This window comes from Eulemur rufifrons, chromosome 12 (genome assembly GCF_041146395.1).
Source record: "Eulemur rufifrons isolate Redbay chromosome 12, OSU_ERuf_1, whole genome shotgun sequence".
NCBI lineage: Eukaryota > Metazoa > Chordata > Mammalia > Primates > Lemuridae > Eulemur > Eulemur rufifrons.
This window is the reverse complement of record NC_090994.1, coordinates 5,743,022-5,770,682: the sequence shown is the minus strand read 5'-3', so window position 1 is coordinate 5,770,682 and position 27,661 is coordinate 5,743,022. Positions and strand designations below refer to the sequence as shown.

The 27,661-nt window shown below is 44.8% G+C and overlaps 1 protein-coding gene and 1 long non-coding RNA gene across 8 annotated transcripts in view; one reads left to right on the top strand and one right to left on the bottom strand.

Annotated features, from left to right (window-relative positions):
* Positions 1–21,963, bottom strand: part of ADRA1A (adrenoceptor alpha 1A) — a 69,638-nt gene extending 47,675 nt beyond the window's left edge. For 2 of the 4 annotated variants that reach the window (XM_069484842.1, XM_069484839.1), the window contains exon 1: positions 15,928–21,963. In XM_069484842.1, coding sequence (XP_069340943.1) covers positions 15,928–16,810 — 883 coding nt within the window. In that variant the 5' untranslated portion in view covers positions 16,811–21,963. The remainder of the gene's footprint in view (positions 1–15,927) is intronic. The other 2 variants (XM_069484840.1, XM_069484841.1) reach the window with 2 other exon arrangements.
* The window catches only part of LOC138393600 (uncharacterized), a 26,239-nt gene continuing 17,748 nt past the window's right edge, over positions 19,171–27,661 (top strand). The window contains exons 1-2 of one of the 4 annotated variants that reach the window (XR_011235228.1): positions 19,171–19,223; positions 24,175–24,306. This is a non-coding gene — a long non-coding RNA (uncharacterized lncRNA). Of the gene's footprint in view, positions 19,224–24,016; positions 24,307–27,661 lie in introns of those variants that run through there. The other 3 variants (XR_011235227.1, XR_011235229.1, XR_011235226.1) reach the window with 3 other exon arrangements.

The following is a 27,661-nucleotide window of genomic DNA, read 5'->3' as shown; positions in this document are numbered from 1 at the left end:
CTTCAATTCTCTTTAATTTAATTCAACAAATATTTATTCAGGACTTACCACTGTGCTTGGGCTCTGAGGATTCACAGGTGATTAAGACGGACTCAGGTTAGGCAAACAGAATACAACTGGGAGTGTAAGAGATGATCACCTAACCCAAGGCCATCATTAGGAAGCTTCCCAAGGGCACATAGCGAGGGAAAACCAGGGTCATTCAAAAGTTAGAAATCATGGTTAAAATGTAGATGCCATTACTATCAAAGAAATAGTAGAAGATAAAAGTACCACGTGCAAGTCGCCTATTCTGTCGCTTTTAGGCTTAGCTGTCAATCCATTCTTCACCTGGGTGGACACAGAGGAGAGCCTCTTCCCTCCACACTGTCTGCCACCCCCTCACATAAGCCACCTGTGTGTCCTCTAAATCGTTCCCTCAGTTCCAGAGGCAGAGTCAAGGCCAACGTCACCCTCACTATGTTGCCAGCTCTATTCTGGGCAAGTCGGATATTGAACCCAGTATAATAAAGACCAGGTTTTTACACTCAAGATTCTCATTATCTAAGACGATACCAAGAAGACTCACTTGCAAATGTGTTTATTTAAAGCAGATGATAGGGCCGAGCGCGGTGGCTCACGCCTGTAATCCTAGCACTCTGGGAAGCCGAGGCGGGAGGATCACTCGAGGTCAGGAGTTCAAGACCAGCCTGAGCAAGAGCAAGAACCGCCCCCCCCATCTCTACTAAAAAATAGAAAGAAATTATCTGGACAGCTAAAAAAAAATATATATATATATATATATATATATATATAGAAAAAATTAGCTGAGCATGGTGGCACGTGCCTGTAGTCCCAGGTACTCTGGAGGCTGAGGCAGAAGGATCGCTTAAGCCCAGCAGTTTGAGGTTGCTGTGAGGTAGGCTGATGCCATGGCACTGTAGCCCTGGCAACGGAATGAGACTCTGTCTCAATAAAATAAAATAAAAAAATAAAGCAGATGATATAACGATGAACTGTGCATGCTATTTTCTCTACAAGAAGAGACACAGATAAAAGGAGCAGTAGTCACATTAAAGTCACATTAAACTCTACAATAGCCATTGGACTAGAAAGCCCGAGGTCTGACCAGCATCCACAGTGGGGATGTTTCCTAGCACAGGAAAAACAGCTTTGCTTTATGAAACAATTTTGCAATGGTTAAGTCACATTTCTATAAAGACTTTCTTTGACACCTTGACCTTCAAACTGGAAAACCGACCTCCTCTGACAGTAGCTGGGCAATGATTACCCCCTTTATTGGGCCTGATGACATGTTGGTCTCCACCTTGAAGTCAGGCACTGTTTGTGTCTGGCACCCAGTAGGCTCTCAATGTTTCTTGAATAAAGTAAATAAGAGATATTTTGAGATCTTAGTCCACTCTAGGGTGGCTTCCCAGAAGAGAAATGCTGGGATTTATTTTAAGAAAGAGAAATGATTTGATGGAAGGAGGCATATTTCTTCTGTAGCGCCCTCACCAAGCCCAGAAAACAGGAGCAGGTCTTGGGGTGTGTGGTGGGAAAAGTCAGGGAGAGAGGGGGGAGGACAGGCACAAACTGTTCCTGTGATTCCCCCATGACTGAGGAGAAGCTCTCAGAGGCAGGCTAACTCTGCCGAGGTCAAGGAAGAAAACAGGACAGGGAGCCCTGACCCTCAGCACAACCTCACGCCACATGTTCTCTGTAGGAGACACCTTTGTACGGAGCTTTGCCCTGAGCTTGGGAAATCACTTCCATCTGGGAGCCTGGGTGAATTGTAGCAAAGCAATCTGCAATTTCTCAAGTTTGCATTTGGCTCCGACCGTCAAATCTACTTTCTGACCCTTATGAAACACTATTACCCAAGAATACTTGGATGGATGCAACATTTGTAAATTAAAAGCTTGTGGCTCTAATTCCCTTCCAACGGACGCAGTTAGACGTATAGAGAAGTCACAGTTGGGTGCAGCTGGTGGTTTGACTTCGAGAGGACGGCAGACTCTGGGAAGCTTTGCATGTTTTGGTCTGCACAGTAGCAAAGTTCTAGGGTTTAGAAAGGTAGTGGTTGGGTGGGAGAGGGTGTTGCATGCAATATTTTTCTTTCTGGTATTTGTCCCAGGAGATCCATTTGATATTGACACCTGAACTTTGTGATACAGCTGGGCCCCGCTCCACTGGCTTCTATACAAAACAACATGATGCAAACCAGCTGGGGTCAAAGCAGTTACCATGGAAACCCCGGGCTTTGGTTTGGAAAGTAAAAGTGATATTTAAGAGGACCACAGCAATGGTTTGTACCAATGCACTTCTTGGGAAGTTTCTTTTTCACCCTGAACTTTAGCATTCCTTTTTTTTTTTCTCTTGCCCTGCAGAATTTGGCAAAAGAAAAAATTTAAAATCAGATTGGAAATATTACCTTCCCAGTTAAATAGCTAAAACAGGAGGTCTTGATTTATTCAAACCATATTTGCTGAAGACAAATTTAACTCTAAAAGGAGAAACTGCTTAAAGGTCAAGTTTTGTCTTGGATACTTTGAAAGAGTTGCTAAGCATTTTGTGCCCCCATGCAGGCTGGGTTGACACCATGAGGTGTTATTTGTGTTATTTCCCCACAACCATTTTTCCACCTCTCAGGAACGAGAGGAGAAATATGGCTATAGAGAGCAAACACATCCTTATGTGGGCATGATCAGAGCTGCGGCCAAGCCGGTCACGACAGCAGGAATAGACTGGTCGCTTTAGCGCACTGGACGGAGAACACAGAGGACATTAAGGGCACGAGCTTTGGTGCACGAGAGATCCAGGTTCCAGTTCCTACTCTGGCTCTTACTTGCTGCATGACCCTGGGCAAGTTCCTTAACACTCTCTGCCACGGTTTACTTGGAAATGAGAATCGAACTACCAATTGCTCCAAATTCTCACTTGAATTAAATGAACTAAAGCACAGGAGGCATTTAGTATCAGCTCCTAATAAACTAAAATCTCAAAGTAAATCCATCCAAAGGAAAAGTCCCAGGGAAAGGAAGTGAGGTAACAGTCAGCAAAGCAAGCAGATCAGACCCACACCCGGTCTGCTTTAAGTGACTGTTCCCGTCTAACAGGACAACAGCCCCCAGTCCACCCACAGCTCTCCTTATTCTCTGCCACCCCTGTCCCCCAAATCCTACCCTTCTCCTGTGCCCATTCTCATTCTGTCCCAGCCAGGAAGGCATCTGATTTTCACAGACACCCTCTTCATCCTAATCCCCTCAACCACCGCCTGAAGATTTATTTCCCCATCTTCTGTACCTGTCTTCCTTCTCTTGGAAAAAACCAAAATTTGACCATGAAGCCCGTGGTGGTGACAGCACCATCTCTTTCATCCCTTTCCCTTCTCCTCTCAGCAGCTGGCTCTGTTGCCCTCCTCCTCTCTCACCCCCAAGTCCTCCCTAACAAGCCTCCCATCCCTAACATTCTACCGAAACTGTTCCTACATCCTGAACCCCTGCCCCTTGCCGGAGAGAAAGCTGGTGACGTGAATGACCTCTCCCCTCCACTCTGCATCGGACTTGGTAGGTCACAAATGACCTCATATTACTAAACACATTTTTTCCCCCTGGTTTTCTTTCCCTTTGACTTCTCTGCTGCATTTGACATTGGCACCACTCCCTCCTCGCTGAGATTTTCTCCTCTTTCTGTTGCCAGAATTTATGCTATGCTGAGTCTCCCATTTCTCCAAAAACTCAAGCAATTTTTGCTCATTCTTCTTCTGCCTAGTCATCCCAACTTCGGACATGTCCTAAACCCCAGCCCCAGGCCCTCATCCTTAAGAGATGACCCACTGATGTAGATTCCATATTCTCTACTCCCAAGACCCTCATCCCAAGGGCTCGCCCCACCAAAATGCTGATATTTTCCACTGTTCTGTAGATCAGTCCTGTCCAACAGAACATTCCAGAGGATGGAAATTCTCTATACATGCAGTATCAAGACTGGGCAAATCCACGCAGACTCATGGTTGCCAGGGACCTGGGAGGGGGGATGGGAAGTAACTGCTAACGGGACCCAGGTTTCATTTTCAGGTCATGAAAGTGTCTTGGAACTAGATAGTGATGATAGCTGCATAACATCATGAATGTACTAACTGCTACTGACTTATACAATTTTAGATGGTTAAAATGGTGAATTTTATGTCATATGAATTTTGTCACAATAAAAAAAAATAGTACGTAGATAACTATTGCCTTTTTAGGGACCTCGAGGACTCTGGAGACCTCAGACTGTTTCTTTGTTTGTTTCTGTTTGAATCACTAGCCAAGATGTTGGCAACACAGTAAATAAAAATCCGAATAATAATAAAAATTGGTGTTCTGCTTTCAAGGTGGTATTCCTAAAGTATTCTGATACATTTTAGAAATTCTATAGCATAAACTTGAGGTTATTAATCTTGGCACCAATGGCATTTTGGGCTGGTGAATGCTCTATTGTAGGGGGCATCTTGTGTATTGTGGGGTGCTTAGCAGCATCCCTGGCATAACCTACCAGATGCCAGTAGCAGCTCCCACCCTAATTGTGACATTATGACAGCAAAAACGTCTCCAGGCATTGCCAAGTGTCACCTGGTAGTCAAAATTGTCCCTGGTTGAGAGCTACTGACGTGACCTCTTTTATGGTTTGTTATTCTGGAATTTTATCCTCCTAGAGTGTTTCCCTTAAAAAAAAAAATCCATTGCTGAGATTGTCCTTTAGTAATTTCCAAATGACAGCAAAATCGTGAAAAAACAACACCGTTGCAGATTGCAGATAAACTTCAAAAGCATTTTTTATTAGGGGGAACTAAATACGTGGTCAGCTTGTAAACAGCAGGTTTCTAGCTCGCGATGGATGCCCCGGCAATAAGCTAAATGTGGACAGCGCATTAAAAAAGAAAGTGAGCGTGCAACGTTCCCTTTTCAAACCCTTTTTGGGCAAAGACTACTGCTCTGCCAGCATTCCAGAATAATGACAGCCCATGTACCCTTTGTCAACTTTGCCTCTTTCTCCTTTGAAAATGCAAACCATACTCCTTCCAGAACTTCTACAGTCACCGTTTAATGGGCCTGGAGTCAGAAACCATTAGCACAGAGAGCAACCTGTGCTCTGGATCCCCTTCGGTGGCCTCTGCCAGCAGGAAGGGGAGGGCTGAGCGTCCAGGACGCAGGGTTCTCTGGCTGCCTCGCCGGCGCAGTGCTGCTTTTATCCGTTTTATATCCTGGCTTTCTGAGTGGGATTGCCTTTGCACAAAGCATTCTGAAGCCAAGTTTGAAAGCCGCTGGCCCAGCGCAAGCCCCTCTCCCACAGAGGAGGAGATGGAAGTGCAGAGGGAGAGGCAGAGCCAGGTGAGACCCCCAGGGCTTTTCCCCGTGGCCAGACCCCTTTTCTCCATTCCAGGGAAGGCAGCCAGGCAGCTCTGCAAGATGTCACTTAATCTCTGGGGCCTCAGTTTCCTCATCTCTTCATGAGCATACCAATTTCTATCTTATCGGTTTGCTCTGGGAATGAAATTAGAGGCTGTAAGTGCCATAGATGCACCGCTGATACGGGGGAAATGTTGGTGTCCCCCCGAATCCATATGAGGCAGCTCTAACCTCCAGGGTGATGGTATTAGGAAGTGGGGCTTTTGGGGTGATTGGGGTTGGATGAGGTCATTGGGAGGAGCCCCGGGATGGGATTAGTGTCCTTATAAGGAGATGAAGGGACCAGAGTTCTCACTCTCTCTGCCATGTGAGGACACAGCGACAAGGTGGCTGTCTGAGAACCAAGAATCCAACCATGCTGGCACCCTGGTCTCGGACTTCTGGGCTCCAGAGCTGTGAGAAATCCATGTTGGCTGCTTAAGCTGCCCAGCCTGTGGTGTTCTGTTATGGCAGCCTGAGCTGACAAAGGCCACTATAGGGCATCAGACACATCCCCAGATGTGGGAACTAGTTCCCTTCTTTTTCCTAGGAAGAGACTTGTTAAACTCTTCCCATGGTCTCACACAATCCTCTTGTGATCGGGGCCACAAGAGAAAGCTCAGCCTAGTGAATTTTACAGGGACTCTTGCCACCCTCTGACCCCAAATGTGGCCTCCCTGCAACTGTGTTGAGAGGCAAAGGCTTCAGGATGACGGGCAAGCTTTGTCTTGAACCACGAACTTCTTTTTTTTTTTTTTTTTTTTTTTTGAGACAGAGTCTCACTCTGTTGCCCAGGCTAGAGTGAGTGCCGTGGCGTCAGCCTAGCTCACAGCAACCTCAAACTCCTGAGCTCAAGCGATCCTCCTGTCTCAGCCTCCCGAGTAGCTGGGACTACAGGCATGCACCACCATGCCCGGCTAATTTTTTCTATATATATTTTTAGCTGTCCATATAATTTCTTTCTATTTTTAGTAGAGGTGGGGTCTCGCTCTTGCTCAGGCTGGTCTCGAACTCCTGAGCTCAAACGATCCGCCCACCTCGGCCTCCCAGAGTGCTAGGATTACAGGCGTGAGCCACCGCGCCCGGCCGAACCACGAACTTCTGAAGGACCAAAGGAAATGATCACACTCCAGGTGACACTTATTTCGGCTTCTCTCTTTGATGTCATCGTGAAAAGGAGCCTACACGGAAATGGTGACTTCTAGATCACCCTGAACTTCTCGATCCCCTTTCTAAATTCTTAATACATCTAAAGGAATACACACATAGGTGAGATTTTACATCTCTGCTAAAACCCTAGGGAAAGCCAGTATTCATAAGCCAGGATCTCTGAGAAGTTTCTGGAAACTACAGTTTGGTTAGGACCAGCTTGAATGAAGGACTCATGAGTCCTCAATGCATCTCAGGTAAGGGGAATAAAGGTGAGACAGGTCCCACTTGCTTCTCAGTAGCACCCTGCCCCAGGGCTTGGAATGACAGAAGCTAGAGACACAGGCAGGCTCCCGGCAGCTTTTCAAAGACAAAGCTCAGTGGTACTTGAGTATCTGAGATGAGTAGCAATGCTGAGGTCCAGGTTGGGGGTGGGGGGGGCGGAGGGGAAGGCTCCTCCGCTTTCCCAGGCAAAGGCAGCAGACAAGGCGGGCTCTCCAGGGCGTGGCTCCCAGGTGGTCAGTCACACCACCGGGAGGACACTACACCTGACGTGCCAAGCAAACAGGACAAAGTGACTGCCTTGCAAAAGTGAAAACTTTTACTCATATCTCCCTATGAAACTGCCCTTTATAAAATTAATAAAGGACCACAAGATGGGAACTATGCTAAGGGAAATACATATATAAACACCAGCCACTGTCTCCGAGCTTGCTCTCCTATAACTGCTCACTACTCAGGAGTCACACAGCTGGGGGTCATAGATTCTCAGCTTTCTCCGTTGCTCCCATAGATAACATCCCCCTTGTGAAACCTAAGGCTAGTTTTCCAGATACTTCCAGCCCCTGCATTTGACCAGACCAGTGGCCCACACCGAGGAACTAACTCAACTGGTCTTGCGACCTCCACCCAAGAACTGACTCAGCAAAGAAGGTAATATTTCTACACCTCTGTCATTCCTCCCCAAACCCAGGCACTTGGCAGACCCAATTCCCCAGCCCTTTGCCTGTCGAACTATCTTTAAAAACTCTTTCTGCCAATTCTCGGGGAGACAGATTTGAGAACTTCCTCCCGTCTCCTCCAACAGCGCCTGCGATATGGAGCTCTCCGCTGTGAGCCCTGCTGCCTCAGTGCCTTGGCTTCCTCTTGAGCAGAGAGCCATGACCCTGGTAAGGCTGCGACACCTGTGGATAATAGATCTGCAGTCGGCAAATCGAAACTACAACAAAGATGATCTTTTTCCTTCTCCCCTTAATCCGGGTCTCAAAGATTTGAACAGGGACCCACGCCGTTTCAAACAAAGCCTGTTTCAAATTTTAACACTAGGTCACTCTCTATGAGGTCGAACAAAAGGAGAAAAATTACTGCTCCTGTGAAAAGCTGCAGCTATTCAGGAAAGAGATCGATCAGGGGAATCGGAGCAGTGTCCACCTGTAAAACTACCCAGTTTGTGTACAGCAGCACACGTGGACTAAGACACTGAGTTATTCAAGAGACTCAGTATGTAAAGGTGATGGATGCGTAAATTACTGGATCTGACTGAGCTTATTGGATTTAACTAAGAGAGAGAGAGAAAGAAAGACAGTGTGTGTGTGTGTGTGCATGTCTGTGCATGCATGTGTGTATGTGTTTCTGTGAAATTTTGTAAATAAATATCACATCAGTTTTTGGAAAATAAAGAAGACACATTTTCTGAGCACACCTGGATATAGTGTAAGAAGGCTAGGTTAACCAGTATTATGATATACAAGTGACTAATATCTTCAATGTACAAAATGAACTCACAGATCAAAAAAGAAATAGAAAAAGTGCTGTATAAAAAGTGGCCCAAAAGCACAGACAGGCAATTTCACAAAAGGAGAAATGCAAATGACTGATAAAAATAGGGAAAGAAATGTTCAAATAGTAAAGAAATACAGGATTTAAAAATGAAAAGCCACTATGCAACCTTCAAACTGGCAAACCACACAGCGGGGCTAAAATACAGTAAACTCGTTCAACAGAGAAAAACTCTTAGAGAAGTGTCCTCACGTCCACCATAAAACCATAAGGTAACAGAACACGGCAATGACTTTGTTACTAAGTGACTAAGGAGTTATTACTCCTTCCAAGTAATAACTCACCTGTCTACAGCCCGATTTGAAAGAGTCAGCTATTGTTCCAAGCATTGTTAGAACTCATCGTCGATGTCTTTTGAGCCCACAGCACATTCTTTTGAATATGATGGTAAATCTTCATTGACAGATTTGTCTTGTGGAAAGAGCCAACATTAATTTCAAGCCAAGTCTGGTTATACTATTTGTGACCACAAGAAAGGCTTTCTCATAAATCTAAGCTCTGAAGGCAACGGCAAAAGAGGCATTCCAGAACTCTGCGGCAGCTCACGGAAATAAGCATTTTAAATGGCGTGTTAGAAGGATCATACTTGGCAGCGTATGTCTCCCCCTGTCCTGTGTAAAGGTCTCCCAACTGGTCCATCCACAATCTTCTTTTCACTAAGCCTTTGATATTTTGAAATATTGCATAAACTCAATCATGTCATCCCTGGTCAGCTTCAGATAAAAACAAAAACTCGTAAAATGGCTATAAAGGCTTGTTTAGTCTGTTCCTTCTCTTTCCAGCTTCACTGGACACCAGTTATCTCTTGGCCTCTTGCTTCTGGCCACAGTGGCCTTCTAGAAAGTCCTCAGAGTCTTTGCACATTCTGTTCCCTCCATCCCCTTTTTAACCACTAAAACACCTCCTCATTCTACAGATCTGGGCTCCATGGCCAAGCCTTCCTTCCCAGCAAGAAGGACCACCCTGAACCACGGGCTGTGTTGCCAAGGCATCCCACATCCCCTTCATTGCACTGTACAGTTTTGGATAGTTTTATGTGTTTATCTGATTAATATCTTTCTCCTCCTGGCGATTAGAAGCCTGCAGGAAGACAAGGAACCCGACTATTTTGACTCTGTGCATTGCATGAAGCCCAGCACATGGAAAGTTCGTAATATTATTCATGGATGAAACAGAAATGCTATTTGACATGTTCGTGAGGTTGGTATTCTGCAAGAGGACCTCGACAATCCCCCCGTTTCCTGTATGCACCTGCTGCTCCCCAGCAAGAGGCGAGTGTTTCCCTTCCCCCTGAACCTAGGCTGGTCTCCGGACTTGCTCTGACGGCAGGATGATGGGGCCAGAGGTGGGGCCAGAGGTGGGCCCAGCTCTTCAAAGGCATGGCAGCTTCCGTCTTGGCCCTCTTGGAGAGAACTGCCATGCCATAAAAGAGCTGGTTTAGACCATGGGAGGAAGAGAGGCCACCAAGACTGATGGCCAATCCCAGCTGTTAGACGAACTGGGTGCCGACTTATTCCTGGCCCACAGAATCATGAGCCATGTGATAGTTGGTGCTTTAAGCTACTACCTTTTGGGATGGTTTGTGGCTCAGTAAGAATGACTGAAAGGCTGGCCTGTTAAAATAAAACCCAATGGCTAATACATTCTCTCTACAGCACTATCTCTAAGAGATCAGCCTTTTCTGTAAGAATCAGGGTCTCGATCTCTTTGTACCTGCAGCAAAGCAGCACTTAAGCCCTGGTTATCTCAGGCACCCACAGGGGAGTTGGGGCCATTATATGTCATTATATTACTTGTCCTTTTTTCTAACTCCGTTTCACATATCAGCATCTGAAACTTTGCTAGGTATTTAATTGTTCAGGTTAATTCAGCTCTGTTAGAGCAGGGATTTATCTTTATCTCCAGGGAATCTCTAGCTGCCTGGCATATAGTAGATGCTCAATGAAAATTTTGCTGAATGAACGAATGAATGAGTCATTCTCTGCCTCGCTGCCTCTACCTGACAAATCCCCTGCCAGGCTATGCTTTCCTGAAACATCCAACCTTAAAACACATTCTCCCTCCTCACCAACATGGTGCCTCCTGTCTTTTTTTTAAAACATAATTTGCAAATATTCTACGTCCACATAGGCCACATCTCAGCCCAACGCTGCCTCCTTTGATTCAGAGATAATGGCAATGGCTTAGGTCCAATGATAATGCCGGGGTTTATATTTAAATCAGATAACGTGTCCAGAATTCAGACACATAGCTATGTTTTCAATGAACGTTGCCCCCTTCATCCCTTTCTTTCCAATGCTCTCTCTTTCTCAGACCTCCTAGGACATCCACCCCTCATGGCAACATCATTATGTCAGGGGTGGTCTGGGAGTCACGTAAATTCTGGTAAGATTAACATTTATGGCCATTTACTCTGTGTTAGGCACTATGCCAGGCAGCTGAACTGTATAACCACTCCTGTTTTATGAAAAAGAAGGCCCAGGTTTCAATCTCAGGCCAATGCTTTCTCCACTCACTCAGCACAGAGCCTCTGCATAGCTCGTGGGCTACAGGCAACAGGATGAACTAGGCGAAGACCAGGCACAGACTTCCGTCTTATTATCATACTGGAGCTTTCCTGGGAGGCAGAATTTCCATCTTTCCTTTTCTGTCATATGTCGAAGGCACCTTCACAGTCTCTAGTCATCTCCATGATCAACACTTCGTTTTTTTTTGTTTGTTTGTTTGTTTTTTAACACATTCACTCCAAGGTACAAATGACTGATAACAACCTCATATGAGAACTCCTTCCATGCAAGAGGTTCTGAATTTCAACCAATCATTTAGGATGCAAAAAGGTAGCAAGACTAGCAAGATTTGGAGCCGTGGAGCGGGCAAGTTGGGTTCCTGCAATTACACTACTCAATCCAGCAAGCAGCCCAGCCTTGATGGGGAAGAACTTGCAAATAAGCCAAGTGTGCATCTTCTCACAGCACAGAGGAAGGACCTTCAACGATGAAGTAGTCTCCTCACCTGATTTTCCTGGGTCACTTCCTGTTGGATATGGGTGTTCCACCTCTTGGTTGTGTGTAGCACTCTCATCCCTGCCCTGATTTTAATTTCTAATCTCTTTGCTTTCCAGCAGACTGGGATAACCTCTTCTTTCCAAGAGAGCACTTGTCATACTGAAGAGCTTATGTCCCTTGTGTACGATAATAGGACGGCATATTTATTCTTCTGTTCACATTTTGCATGAAAAATGTGCTGAAGATAATTAATAAAAACAAATAACACTTTGCCAGTGACCCAGCAGATGTCGTGCTGTCTCCTTTAAGCCCCTGCTCAGCTAACGGCTGTACTTCTGGAAGCTTCTTTGGTGACCTCCAGACGGAGTGTACGGCTCTATTCCTTAGCACTTCATAATAATACCATTTGAGCACCAATCGCACAGACTTGTATTAATTATTCACAATTTGTCTCCTCAACTAGACTGTGGGGCCCTGGAGAGCGGGGGACGTGCTTTATTCATCTTTTATTCTGCTGAACTCAGTGCTGGGTGCTTATTCTACAGGCTGTACATCCCGGGAGAAGTTGTCTCTCTGTTCAGGTGGTGTCAAGAGGAAGTTGGGGACCGCAGATTGGCGGGTTTAGGGATCCTTTGTCCTACTGAGCAGCGCACTCAGACACCGTGAGCTCTGAGGTTTCCATTTCCCTCCAATCACAGCGGAAGGAAGCCCAGTGAGTCCGAGGGCTCCTGTCTACCACACTTCCCTCCACCCTGACGTCTTCACCTCAATTTTACTAACTGCCAGAGACCAGAGCACCACCTTCCCCTGGAGGACACCAGGACCCGAGCCATCGTGCCCCATGCCACTGTATAGTTGTCACCACCACCAGTCCCAACTCCCAGGCCGTCGATCCTCACCTGGGCTCTTTCCCCCACCTGGCTGTGTGTGCCCCCTAAGCTGATCCAGTCTGTGTCCCTTCACAAACAGCTCTCTTCCCCACGCTACCTGGAACTCACAGCCTGCCATCACCAATGTCCCCGTATCCCGCGGCTGTTGGAGAGCAGCACACACCCTTCTCGACTGCTCTGAAGTTCTGCCTGTCAATCTCAAACAGGCCCTCAGGACTGCCCAGTGACTCTACTACATTTCCATAGCAGGTTTACTCTCCCACTCTCAAGGACAGGTAGGTCACATCTTTCCTTCGCTCCTCAAACCGCCATCCTTCCCTATTCCCTCCTCACTCTTTCCTGACCAACTTGCTTCTGATTTCATTGAGGACATAAAAACATCCTCAGGACAACTCTCTCTCTCTTCCTCCATTGCCACCTGCCTGGGGGCTCATACGCTTTGCCCTCTCTGTCACTTCCTGATGCTCCACTTGGGCACTGAATCCCATCTCCTCTCTTGCCTACACCCGTGTCTCTCTCTGTTCTGTCCTTCCCATCAGAACGTAAATACGATGCTGCGTCTCCACCTCCCACCTTTGAAAACTCTCTTTCTATCCCTCCAGCTGCATCGCACGTCCCAGCTCCACTGTCTAGTGACGCTTGTCACAAGAGTCATCTATTTTCCCTATTCCCACTTTTTCGTCTTGTTCTCTCCAGAAAGTGCACAATCAAGCTACTGTTCGCATCACCCCACTGAAGCTCTTAGCCTCACATGACCTCTTCGTGCACTCAGCAGCTCCTTACGGCCAAATCCAGGGTTGGGTCCCAGTCCCGCTCTCCTTGCCTGGCCGCTGCGTGTGACCCAGTTGATTACTGCTGCCTTCTTGAAACGTTTTCTTTAGGCTTTAGGCTTGGGGGACAACACACTCTCCTGATTTTCCTCCTACCTCCCATGCCACTCTTCTCTATCTCTTTTCCTGACACCAGGTATGAGAATGCCTCAAGGCTCAGTTCTTGTCTCTTTTCTCCCATAGCTTCTGTCTTGTAGATCTCTCCATTCCTGTGGCTTTAAAAATGTTCATATGTCCCAAGTTTATATCCATAGCCCACCTTCTCCTCCAAGCTCCAAATTCATAAACAGTATTGAACTGCCTGCTTGGCATCTCTGCTTAGATGTCTAATAGACACTTCTCAACATAGTGTGTGCCAAATAAATGCTCCTAATTCTCGCCGCTCCCCTGTTACCCCTTTCAACCCTGTAACTCTGTGGTTTTCCCAATCTCAGTAACATGCACTACTATCTACCCAGGTTCAGGCTCCAAACCTTCCTTTTTCTCACACCCTATGACCAAACTTGTCAGCTCTACCTCTGAAATAAGTGCTGAACGTGATCACTTCTCACCACCTCCACCTGTCTCTCCTGTGTCCATGGTGTCAGGACCTCTCTCCCCTCCACTTCACTAGTAGCCTCTTAACTGGTCTCTCTGTTTCCACTTTTGCCCCCAAAGGGTCCATTCTCCACCCAATAATCAGAATGATCTCCTAAATATGTAAACTCTCTCACTCAAAACCCTCCAATGGCTCCCCATCAAGATTAGAATAATATGCAAATGTTACTCTGGCCAGCAAGTCCCCATAGGACTTTGACCTTGTCTCTCTCCCCAGTCTCTTTGAACTTCCCTTCCCTCTTGCTGTCTGTGGCTCAGTCACACCGGCCTTCTCCATCTTTCCCCGCTCTGTACTCGCTGTTTCCTCTGCCCATGAAGCTCTTCCTCCCATGTCTCGCAGGACTCTGCTCAAATATCATCTCTCTAGACAGTGCTCTCCTCACAACCCACCCCACTATCCTCGTCACTCTCTAGCCTCTTATACTGCTGACTTTTTGATAGCGCTTGTTGATCCTTGACTTTTTAGGATATACTAATTTGTTTACATCTATCTCCTCCAAATGCAAACATCTCATTGGCAAAGACTCTTCTGCCTTGTTCATCCTGCATGTCTAGAACAAGTGCTCCACAAACACTTGTCGAGTAAGCAGATTGCACACGAACAAATGTGCAAATTCAGGAGGCAGAGTCGGGATGCAGGCAAGTAAGGAAGCAGTGGCTTGGGGGGAAGAGTGTTGCCCCAGGCAATCCAAAGCTGTGATGTGCTTCCAGGAGCAGAGGTAGTGATGACGACAGGTAGGTACAGTGGGAGGCCAGGTGGCGGGCAGAGAAGGGCCTCTCCAGAAGCCCTGATGGACAGAAATTTCTGCAGTGATAGAAACGATCTAAATCTCTATGGTTCAGAACAGTAGCTACTGGCCACATGTGGCCATTGAGCACTTGAAAGGTGGCTAGTGGGACTGGGGAATGGAATACTAATTTTATTTAACTTCAGTTCACATTTAAATAGCTTCATGTGGCTGGTGGTTATGGTATTAGAACCTGAAGAGCCTCTTCCTCCACTTGTGACTGCAGGGTAATCATGCAATCTTGCACACCTCACTGAGTCACTGAGAGGACTAATGAAATAAAAAGCCTGGTAAAATATCTGGAACATAGTTGGCACTTAAAAAATAATAGTTGCTATTATTACCGAGTTGCAAATTAAAGCACCTGCCATTTAAATTTAACTCTAAAGTACCTGAAATGGACTTTTATTAATTTTCACCATGACTTTTTTTTTTTTTTTTTTTTTTAGTTAGTGGATAACCGATGTGTGGGTCTATATTTGAGCTTACAAGCTAAAAATAGCAAACAATGATTCTGGGATCTCACTGAAAGCCTTTCAGAGACAGATGACTATTGCTAGTGGATCAGCTTGCTGACACTTATCATAAACTAATTAGTTTTGACAACAGCTAATTTAACATCTGTAAAAATTTGATTTGTAACATTACGTGCACTGTGTTATTTTCAAACAATGTCATCTGCAACCTCCCAGATGATTCTGGATAAGGATGGTGTTTGTTTTAATAGTTACTGTTAAAAGAAAGGAATAAGTATTTACTTGTTGGGAACATTATGATCAATTATTCAAGGCTTAAATTGATTTGGACATAAAATGGTGTTGTGTGGGGTGGTTTTTTTTTTTTTTTTTTGGTTAGTAGCTTAGCATAATTCCTTCCATACTGAATCCAGAAAAGAAAATTGAATTAACACAGATATAGAACATAAGCAGACCATTATAGCAAACCTTTAGGAATAATCTAATGTAATAATAAAATCACACGTTTGTCCAGAATAAGCATGGTACTCATTTTTGGGCCAAGAGAATTCGAAGTCTGCAGCAGAGTCAAAGTGGCATTGGGCAGTCTGCCTGAGCACTTGGTGGAGATTGTGTCTTGAGAGGGAAGATGCGTTTAAACTAAACACATGCTAAAAGGCATTAAGGAAAGTTGACATTCTTATTAAGCAGACCAATTAATCTGTATCAGTTGAAAGCCACTTTATGAGTAGTTGAAAAAGTGCCCTAGGACCTAATGCAAATGAGACCGGGTTGGAAAGAGAATAGCAACGCACAGGTCTGCACTGAGCCTTTTCTAACTGCCCCAGCGCTTCGCTGTTTGAAATGCAGATCCTCTCGCGTCCGGACCCAGAGCCTGGGGTCACAGAAGGAGAACGGGGTGAAGACCCCTAAACATTGAGATGAGGTGTTGTAAAGACTCACCAATGGGCATCACCAGGAAAAAAGGCAGCCAGCAGAGGACGAAGCAGCCGACCACGATGCCCAGAGTTTTGGCCGCTTTCTTCTCCCGGGAAAACTTGAGGAGCCTCACGGAGAAGTGCGTCTTGTTCTTGGCGCTGGCCAAGCCGGCGCCTCCCTCTGGGACATTTTTCCGATGGATGCGGAGCGTCACTTGCTCCGAGTCCGACTTGTCGGTCTTGAGGCCGGACTTGAGGCCCCGGCTTTCCCGCTTGGCCACCACGTAGACCCGGCAGTACATGACCAGGATGATGGCCAGGGGCACGTAGAAGGAGCCCAGCGCCGAGAACAGCACGTAGCCCGGCTCCTCGTTGATCTGGCAGATGGTCTCGTCCTCGGGGGCCGGCTGCCTCCAGCCGAACAGGGGCCCGATGGAGATGACCAGGGACAGCGCCCAGACGCATAGCAGGGCCATGAGACCCCTCCTCTGGGTGACGATGGTCGGGTAGCGCAGCGGGTAGCTCACGCCGATGTAGCGGTCGATGGAGATGATGCACAGGCCCATGATGGACGCGGTGCAGCACAGCACGTCCACCGCCGCCCAGATGTTGCAGAAGACCCTGCCAAAGGCCCAGTAGCCCAGGACCTCGAAGATGGCGGAGAAGGGCAGCACCGTGGAGGTGAGGAGGAGGTCGGCCACCGCCAGGTTGACGATGTAGTAGTGAGTGACCGAGTGCAGATGCCGGTGACAAGCTACAGAGAGGATCACCAGGATGTTCCCCAGCACCCCGAAAAGGATGAGGCCCCCCAAGATCACCCCGAGCAGAATGGCCTTGGAAATGTTCACCGGAGCCGGCGGGTGGGTGCAGTTGGAGCTGTCGGAAGCATTTCCGGAGAGAAACACCATGGTCCCAGCCCGGGCCGGGCGAGGTCCGGCTCTGGAGGGCCACCCCCGGGCGGGGGCGGAGGCGGGAGTGAGGGAGCAGGGAATCAAAAATTCTCGGCTTGAGGGAGCTCTGCCAGCTGGGCTTGGGTGGGGGCGAGAGAGAGCGCGCGGGTGGGAAACAGCCCTGGCCGGTCCTGGGAACCCTCAGAAGGCCAAGCGAAGGGGCAGGGCATGAAAGGCGACATGGCCAGGGGTGCGCGGGGCTGCCCGGGGAGCCTCTCCACCTGCTGCGCTGGCCCGGGACTCCAGCTTCCTCCCTACCCGAGGCCTGGCAAGAAGGTCAAGGAGACACGTTGCAAAATGCAATCCCAGAATTAAGGGAGTCCACTTTTCTGCACTGTCTGATTCGTCCTGGTGGAGAGAAGATTCAGCATTCTGCACATAATTTGGAATTCTTCTGGAATTCAAAAATCCAGCGCCAGATTCTCCCCAAACCAGCCGTCGGCGCTCAAAGGCAGGGACCCTCGGCATCTGGGCGCTGCTCTGCAGTTACCCGCATTTTGGGCTGCCCCACCAAGGGCTCGTGCTAGCTCCAGCTTCTAGGCGCACCGGCCAGGCGACATGCGTGTCAAATATTTGCGGAGACCCAGGCGGCGGAGCGTCGTTTGACCGTATCCACCTGCAAGAGCGCAAAGAGAAAGGCGGGCTGTGAGCCAGGCGCCCAAGGGAGAGAGACTGTGAGGGCCTCGACCGGCGCGGGACCCCAGCTAGGAGCCCGCCTGACTCTGCGGTCCAGGAGAGGCCGCGCCCGGCCGCAGCGGAGGCGACTCGGGAGGGGATCGTGGGCCGCGTCCCCTGAGCCTCCGCTGCTGGGAACCTGCCTCGCGCGCTCCGCCGCGCCGCCTCTGACAGAGTTCAGGATCCGAAGCAAAAAACAATAACCAAAAAAAAAAAAAAAAAAAAAACCCTCCACGCTGCAGCGCCCCAAGGCCGGATTGCGAGCGCAGGTACCGCGAAATTAAAATCCCCAAAACCCCCAAGGCGCGACTGCGGCTGGCGTGTGCGTCCTACCATGCCAAACCGGTGGATTCCGGAGGATCTACACGGTTGCCATTTGAACAGGTTGCCTCACAGTCACCTGGAGGGGGCGGCCTGGGAGAGGGAACCGCTGAGACCCAGGCACCGCAGGGCCAGTGCCACGCGCACGCTCACGCCCGAGGAATTCGCTCTTGGCTGTGCGGAGCGCGCCGGTCTGTAGACCAGCCAAGCCAGCCTGAGAACCAGGTCCCAAGCAAAGCCCGGAGGGACCCGAGGGCTGAACGCGACCCAAGTCTGTCCAGGATGCCTTGGTGTCGACCTCTTGAGGGGCTCGAGTCCCAAGTGGCAGCCAGACTGCTAGGGGACGGGGTGGGGAGGGCATTGCGTTGCGGAAGGGGCTTTGCAAGTGACAGTCACTGCGGATTTTGTAGCCGTGAACATTAAGCCGGCGTGGCAGCGGACAGGGGACGCCTCGAATTTTCTGGGCTGGGGGCCATGATCTGCGTAAGAGACCTGGGTTTCTACTGCAAACCGATCGCAGGGACTCGGGCAGGAGTGCGGGGCGTGGGGAAGTGCCCGCCTTGTCTACTGGGATTGGGCCCTAAGGCAGGACCCCTGTGCAAAGGCTGTCGTGAAAATCACAAGTTCAAGACCTCACAGGTGGTAGTAAAAACATGCCGCTGCAGAAACCCATTCTCTCTTACCTCGGGGCGATAAAGACCCGGTTAAAAAGACACTTGTTAACTGGAAGGTAACTTCCCGGAGGGAAACGGGGGCGGGTGAGGGTTGCTGGTTTACGATCTGGTGAAAAAAGCGAACGATGCTTGGGGAGAGTGGGGCTCCATCTCACCGGGAGGGGCAGGTCTGCTCTCACCCACCTGGCCGGCTGGATGCCCGCGCCCCGCACCCGGTGCCCCCTGCCTCTGCGCACTCACCTGAAGCGCAAATGCGGAGCCACCCACCAGCGCGCGAGGGAGGAGCAGACCCGGCTTCGGTCCTTTCTCTTCTCTAGGAGGGGAGAGGGGACCGTCTCTCCCAGAAACCAAATCCTCTCCTTTTGCACGCGCTGACTCACCCCTCCACCACCAATGTCTTTAAGCTCCTGGCTCGCTATCGTTTTACCTGGATATTTGAAAATAAAGAGTGAAAATAAGAAAGAAAAAAATACAGAAAACTGATAACTCCACAATCACCCTTTTAATATTCAGCTCCCCGACACCAGAAAAGAATGGCAAGGAACTTTGCAGCCCTCGCTGACGTAACACAGGCAGTAGCCCAGCTAGTACCGTAATATCCTGCTGTTACCGTATTTCTCCGCGGCAACGGCACCAGTGCATAGGGCTGTATTTTTACCTCCTGCCTAGAGGGAGTTGGGTTTTCGCTCTTCTTTAAAAAGGTAAGGGTGTGTGTGTTGTGTATAGAGTCGTATAGTCATTTGTAGTAGTAACTGCTTTAAATGATCTGATGTTAAAAATAAAGACAAATTGACACCCTCGCCAGATATTGCTGTGTAGGGTGTGTTCAAAGAAATATTCTATAGAAGTTACTTTGAACAGCTTGATTCCATTAACACTTGGCCCATGTTTTGTGAAAATAAAGAAGCATGTTGACCACATTCTTATGCTAAATATGCAGGTAAATTATATTACTTGCCGATGTTTTAACAAGCAAGTAAAATCTGATAAAATTTGATAAATCTGATGGTAATAAAATTATGTTTCCAGGAAGATGAAGTGGGCATATCTAAACCTTGTTAAATATGATCCACCTCTCATTTCTCTAGACAAATGAATTTAAAAAGCATTATGATCCTGCTGCAGTTTCTCACGTGGTGTAGTATTTTTAAAGTACCACACATTCTTTTCCAATTTTTATGAGAAAATGTATCCTTTAAGGAATGTTACTTCTCTTTAATTCTCTTTGATTCATTAATAGTTGGAGTATGAAATGCTGGCACTGCCAGTCTTATTTTCTGGTAAATTCCATGCTTTGTTTATCTTATGATTAAATGAAGCCATATGTGTTTCAGAATATTGGGAATAGAAAAAAATTTTCCCCACTCTAATTCCCACCTTCTAAGTCATCTTCTTTCATCTTTTGTGATTCAGACAATACTGAATGTTCTTAAAGTATTTACTAGGTTCCCTTAAACCTAGTAACCAAGAGATAACTTTGAGCAGTGGTATGCACTTAAATTCCCTCCCCTGAACAAAAGTTCATTAATATTATTACCTTTTCCACATGAGATTATGTTTGGGCTCTTTCATAGCAATAAATCTTAAAATGCCTCAGAGGAATGCCCATGGAGGGTCAGAGGGCCCTATGTCATTGAACACCTAATGTTTAGATTTCCTTCTCTTTTGTATGCAAAATCCTCTCATTTATAGGGATAGTATCCACACCTAACACATTTGATTTGACTTTAATATTACTTTGAAAACATGTACACAAATGGCTTGCTCATTCATAAGCTGAATTTTGTGCCACAGGAGGAGCATACTGGTTGAATAATAGACAGCTCTCACGGATAACTAAGTCACTTGCTGTCTCTGGGATTCTGTCTCCTCCAGGTGGAGGAATCGTAACTAAAATTCCTTGCCAGTCTTATACCTTATCAGCGAATATGTGTATAATGTCTTTTCTGCAAAAATCCTGTCTGTCAGAGGGATATACATTGCTTAGTTTCATATTCATTAACCTTGTGCCATGAATGCAAGTTCTTCATTAAGATCTGTTCCATGGTAGATAAGGGAAGTAGTGTTAATCTGCAAGAAAAGCAACTGAAAATTGTTAATTTCTGCAAGGTCACAATTTACAAAGGTAAACTCCCAGTTCCCACGTTCCAACAATCAAGAATACATATAGTCCATTCTCCCCACACCAACCTACTTCCAGTAACTAACCAGCTAATGCCAAGACTGGGAAGAGCAGCTCTTCATGGTGCTACCAGGTAGATCTTTCAAATCTGCTTCTCAGCCTGTGAACATCAATCTTTGCAAAACTAACTCTCAGAAGCAATATTTAAGTCGCTAACCATTGACTCACAAATGGAAAGCTATTCATCTGTTGGTTTCTCTTTAAAGGATGATTGACATGGATATCCCAGAGGGTGTCTGAGTTAGACACGTGGATCAGTGGAGTGAAGAGAAAGTAGATTGTAGAGTCATAAAGATGCTGTTCCTACTCTACTATGAGATCGTGACAAAACTCAGCTTTCCTGAGCCTTGGTTTCCTAATTTTTAAAGGGAGACGATGAAACTCCACAAAGGTTTGAGTGAAATTGAATTTTTGAATAAAATTATATTTCTCATGCAACTCGTCATGCTTGTTAAGTATTTTATTACTAATCTTATTAACTTTTCCCCCTTCTGTTCATTTTGGGTTTTACTTCAAAGTGGAATATACTTCTAACCCAGAGTGGTCCATGAGCTCTGGTAAATTCAGCTGGAGAATATGCTAAATGACCCAGGCATTACGCTTGGGCCCAATGGTATAATGAGAGTGGCCCAACATGGCAGAGCTGGGAGAGCTGGCCTGGCTCTTGACTACTTCTCCTTTTCTTCTCTCTTCCTCCCTTGTCCTGTGTCTTGGGGGGCCACGCAAATGTGTGTGAACACCTCAGCCCATACATCCAGACAGCTGCCTCCTTGGCCTTGGGGTGCACACACCTGTGATGTTGTCTGCCCAGAGAGGATGGGCCCAGGTAAGAGATGTAAAGGCCCTGAAAGTGATTGTGTGGCCATTTGGGGCAAGGGGACCATTCTGGGTCCCAGAGCATAGTCTGGAAGGGAGGGCACAGGCTCCAGGCGGGCATATCACGTTAGTCCTGGGGACTCTTTGCCCGAAGAGGAAGACCATGACCAAAGGGAGTCCAAGCTGGGTTCTCTAAAGCCAGAAACCCAAGGCAGGGGCCCTTCTTGCCTGGATGTAAGAGTGCTTACTCTGTAGACTTCAGGAGTGATGGAAATTGGGAAAGCTGCTAAAGAGAGGTTCTGGGAAGACTCATGGGATGATATCATTTGATTTAGGTTGCAGGATAAGCAGGGTTGAGATTGGTACACAAAAGTGAGGAAAGTGAATCAGCAGTAGCCACATTGTAGAGTGGTGTGTGTGTCTGTGTGTGTGTGTGTGTGTGTATGTGTGTGTGTGTGTGTGTGTGCGTGTGTGTGTGTTCAGCAATGCAGGAGGAATGAGTCTGATTGGAGAAGCAGAGCTGAGTAATCAACGTACACTGATGCCTTGATTGGCAGGACTCTTAGTGACTAGTGAGAAAGTCAGCAAGTGTGGGAGGCTTTGAGGTTTTTTTTTTTTTTTTTTTTTAAAGAATCTGTCTATCATTCTCTTAGAAAACAATACACAATGGCATTAGGAGCTGTTTGCTGGGATTTATGATTCCAGATGTCAGAGTAGAGGGCTTAATGTTAGCATCTACCCAAAAGACCTGGCTTTCCAACTAATTCTCCCAAAGCTTAAAAAGGTAAAGAGGGGAGAAAATGAAAAACACTGCTGAAAAAGATATTGATGCAGTATGAAGTCACAATTCTCCAAACAAGCATTGTGTTCTAATCCTTTATCGAACTGAGAAAACTGCACAGCACACAGACACTGCTGAGGAAAGCCTTTGATGGGATAATAATTCTGTCTTTGGCATCATTTATCCACATTCTCGTGGCCCTGAGAAAATAACTTGCTCCAAGCCTTGAGAGTCTTGTCATCCCATCCCTACAGCGTGGGACTATCCAGTCAGCCTATACTTGATCAGTAAATTATTCCTTTAAAACAATAAAATTTTGTTCCTGCATAGCAAATGTGAGTCAAGTCATAGTAAAGAAATTCTCTCAATATCTTTGTCCAATATCATCTGAAACAGGAAGTAAAAGACCTAAATCAATATCTGTAACAAGTGCAGAAACATTTTTTACCTTATGTCTTCACTTGCTGATAGGCTGTTATGGAAAAATTAAATTTTTTTTATTTCAGAATTGACCTGTAGTTGATTATAAAATACATGCTCATAATAGCACATTTGAAAAAGTCAGAAATGTATGAAAATAAAAATTATCTATAATCCTATCATTGGAGAAGTAGCCACTGTTAAATATTTGTCATATTTTCTTATTTTTTGCCCATGTGTGTAAATTGTTTACATAGAAATATATGTGTGTATATACACATAGGAAATATGTTATATAATACATTGTATACATTATACACAATACTATAATTATACTGTATCTACAGTTATATTACTTTTCCACATATTATTTCATGAACTCATTCTCATATATAAAATTTGTACCAAAACATAATTTATAACAGCTGCACAGCAATTCTATGTATATGGTATGGTCTGAATGTTTGTGTCTCTTCCTTCTCCCCTCCCAGACCACCCCCCCACAACTATCAGGGGTGATGGTATTAACAGATGGAGCCTTTGGGAGCTGATTAGATCATTAAGGCTTTGCCCTCATCAATGCGATTAATACCCTTATAAAAGAAGGAGTCTGTTTGCCCTTCTGCCACGTGAGGATACATAGAAGTCACTATCTATGAGAAATGGTCCCTTACCAGACAGCAAATCTGCTGACACATTGATATTGCACTTTCCAGCCTCAGAAGTATGGGCAATAAATTTCTATTGTTTATAAATTACCTGGGCAAAGGTATTTTGTTTTAACAACCTGAACAGACTAAGACAGTATATGTCATGGTAAATTTAAGTATTTGGATATTTAAGCTTTTCAGAAATTTCTGATTATAACTTGTATTGTGATAAATACTCTCAGATATAATATTGGAATCTAATTTTTTCCTAAGATTGATTTCTATAACTGAAATTAGAAGATCAAAGATTGTGAACATTTAAGAGGTTATAATACATATTGCCTTCTAGAAAGGTTTCAAAAATGTAAATGTAAAACATAAATTCCCAGCAGTAAGTGTATAACAGAATCTGTTATTTTTTTGGGGGGGAGAGGTTTGTGTCTTTCCAATTTTATAATATTTATATTATAAAGTGTTTATAATAAACTAGAAAAATGCACAAACATACATAAATAAAATAAACCTTAGCTGATTTGAAAAGTAAAAAATAATATCTTATTTTAAAAAATTTTGTTCTATAATCATGAGTGTACTTTCATACATTTATTTGGCATTTACATTTAATCTTTTGTGGTTGGTTTGTTCATGTTTCTATTAGCCAGGGTTTGGTCAGAAACTGCTGTAGGTATTTCAAGCAGGAAGTCATTTAATACAGGGAATTAGAGGCTTATGAAATGGTTAGAAAATATTGAGAAATAGATCAGGGAAAGGCGCTAATAGCTTTCAGGAAATTTAAAGTGCAGGTGTTTCCGGAAACCACGCTGATGACTTCAGCTGGCTGAAGCACCAATGATCCGCAGGACACCCAGCAGCTCCTGGGACAACCTCACCTCTGCTGTCCACTGAAGCCTTCACCCCGCATGACACTGTTACAGGTAAACCATGCTTCTGCTTCTCTTGCGCTTTCCAGCATCTCACAGAAATTCCTCACAGTGGTGAACTGTGACCCAGAACTCTGATGGCAGAGATCCTTTCAGACTTCGCAATGCAGAGAAGAACATAGAAGGGGAAAAATGGTTCTAAGTGGCCGATAGCCATTTTGGTATAACGTCCATTACGCATTTTTATATTGGTGTTTTCTCCTTTTGACTTACTGATTTGTAAGAACTCCTTATATACTATGACGGCCCTAAAATGTGCACTTGATTTCCTTCAGCAGGAACATAATTGACTTAGGTTGTCTCAGGTTTTGCCTTCCTGGATGCGCTCCTCTACTCATGCCACACCTCCTATAGGCTGTTCTCAACCAAGGACTAAGCATGGCAATGTTCTAATGCAGGCTCGGTACTGCAACACATGGGATTTCTTGAATGAGTGACTTTGTATCAAGTGTGCTAACACTTTCTTATAACTGTGCAACAGTCTAACGCTTTCCCTCCCAATCCTCCTTCGTAGGGATCCAACTAGGATCACAGTCTGCGGACTCTCCCTGCCTTCTCCACCTCCCTCTCTTTTTTTCTTTCACAAGCATTTCCCTAGTAAATCTCTTGTATGACGAATCATGTCTAGGTGTGTGCTTCTTGAAGAAGCAAAATTAACACATATATTAATATAAAGAGAGAGGCTGTCCACAGAAGTTCTCCCATAGTCAGTACATGGCATCATATTTATTTTTATCTGGAAAACTATAAACCTTATATGCCCATACTTTGTGCAGATTTTGTAGAAGTTTACTTATCAGTGATTTTTCTCTATGATCAGATGGTCGACCTCACCAAAGAACCTACAGGGGCTTCCTCACTTCTCTCTACTCAGAGAATTTTCCTTTCACACTTAGAACTTACAAGACTGAAATTAACCCATAGGAAGAAGATGTGAATCCTCACCAATTTTAAAGTCTTTTTAAAAGTCCTTCTCAAATGAAAACCTTGTAGAGTGAGTATTGATAAGAACTGGTCCCTTAATTTCCTCTGGCTGCAGTTCAGCAGATAATACACTATTATTTTAAGAGCCTAAAGTGAGAGTGTTTACTCTCTTTTATTGAAGGATGAGCTTGAGTTCTGGATCAATAGGTAGTTTTTATCCAATCTTGTTAATTTCACTGCCAGTTTCTTTACTTTCTAGAAGACGACATGGCACATAAATTGATAAGATGGTTTTGTTTCTCTGTCTAGCACCAGAAAGAGCAAAATAAAGCATTTTTTACTGTTCTTTTTTTTTTTTTCACTTTCTGAAACCACCTTTATCATTTTTTCTACTCCCTAGTAGCAATTAAGTGAATATAATTAATGAGGAATTAAGCCTATAAGAAAAAAAACATCAGAAGTCAGGTTAATCGGATTTTATCAGGAGTACCAATGATAACCGGGAAATCCTTGGAAAGGACTGTTAGATCGTCAGCTGAGAAAGACTTGGGGAAGCAGAGTCTCGAGATCTGAAGATCTTGAGCAGTATTTTCAGTGACAAGTGAGCTTCTAAATATGAAAAAAGAGAGTAAATTTTTTAATGAAGTAAATTAAACACTAAACTAACGTAGAGAGATTGATCTCCATGAGCCTTCTAGCTGTGGCTCTGCCAAAAACATAACATCTAAGTTAAAAAAAATGTAATTGCTATGTAAAGTCAGCTTCAAGGCAAGACAGCCAGCCTTCCCTTCCACCCAGATTTGCACCTCTCAGTTTCTATATACAGAAATTCTGTAGTTACCAGTGGTCTACGGCAGAAATAGCAAGATGGATAATCAAGGCAGTGATTATAATGTATCAATATTTGAGGCACTAAAATGTCCAGTTTCCCCATTAGTGACATCTTACAAAACCATAGTACAATATTACAACGAGGATATTGACATGGATACACTCGGGATACAGACACAGTCCATCACCACCAGGGTTTTGTGGCCACCCCTTTCCATTCCCCACCCTCACCTATCCCATACCCCAACATCAACTAATCTGTTTCCTATTTCTTTGAACATTTGTAATTTCAAAATGTTATATAAAAGGAATCACGCAGTCTGTAACCTTTTTGGGACTGGCTTTTTTGACTCAGCATAATACCCTGGATATTCATGCAAGGTGTTGCAAGTAACAACAGTTCCTTTTTAAAGTTGATTAATAGTATTCCATAATATAGATGTACCACAGTTAGTCTGAGCATTCACCTTTTAAAGGACAGCTGTGTTATGTTTTCTGTTTTTGGCTATTATGAATAATGGCGCTATAAATATTTGTGTACAGGTGTTTATGTGAACATGTTTTCATATTTGTTGGGCAAACGCCCAAATGTGCAGTTGCTGGGTTGTATGGAATGCACATGTGTAGTTTTAAAAGAAAATGCCAAACTATTTTCCTGTATCTTTTTATATGACCATCAGCAATATTATAAGCAATCTGATTTCTCCACATTCTCACCCCCCCTCACCTTTTTAGAAAATTTTAGTCATTTTGATAGATGTGTAGTGATGTCTTATTGTGGTTTTAATTTGTATTTCCTTAATGGTTAGTGATGCTCACATCATTTTATGTGCTTATTTTCCAGCTGTATATTCCCTTCAGTGTAACGTCTGTTCATGCCTTTTGCCCGTTTTCTGTCTGGATTTTTATTTTCCCTTGGTGAGCTTGGAGAGTTTTTATTATGTATTCTAGATATTAGTCCTTTGTTGGTTATGTGATTTGCAAATAATTTCTACCAGTTTTTAGCTTGCCTTTTCATCCTCTTAATGAGAGCAAACATTCTTAATATTGATGAGATCAATCTATCAATTTTTTTCTTTGATGGGTCATACTTTTGGTGTCAAAAATTCTGTCTAGCCCTACATCCCAAAGATTTTTTTCTCCACTTTTTTCTAAAAGTTTCATAGTTTTGATCAATTAGCTTTTTAACATTGTGCTTTTTAGTTTCCATTAGTGTTGGTTTTTCCTGTTTAAACTAATCTATCTTTTAACTTTGATTTCAAATTTAATCACATTGAGATCATAACGTGTTACTGTGCTTTCTCTTCCATTAATTTCTGCTTATTTCTATAGTGTTTTTCTCTTTTGAACTTTTTTTAGTCTTAGGCTAATATATTTTCCTGGCACTTTGGTTGGACTTTAGCAGTTAGATATTTTATTTATTTATTTTAAAACTTTTTTTGCAAATCAAATGCAGTTATAGCAATAAGATAATTGAACTCCATTAATACCCCACAATGTTTGATTTGATATGTAATGTTTCCACAGTCATTCAATTCTAAACATTTCACACATTCCAAATATGTTTTTCTTCTTTAGCAATTAATCAATTAGT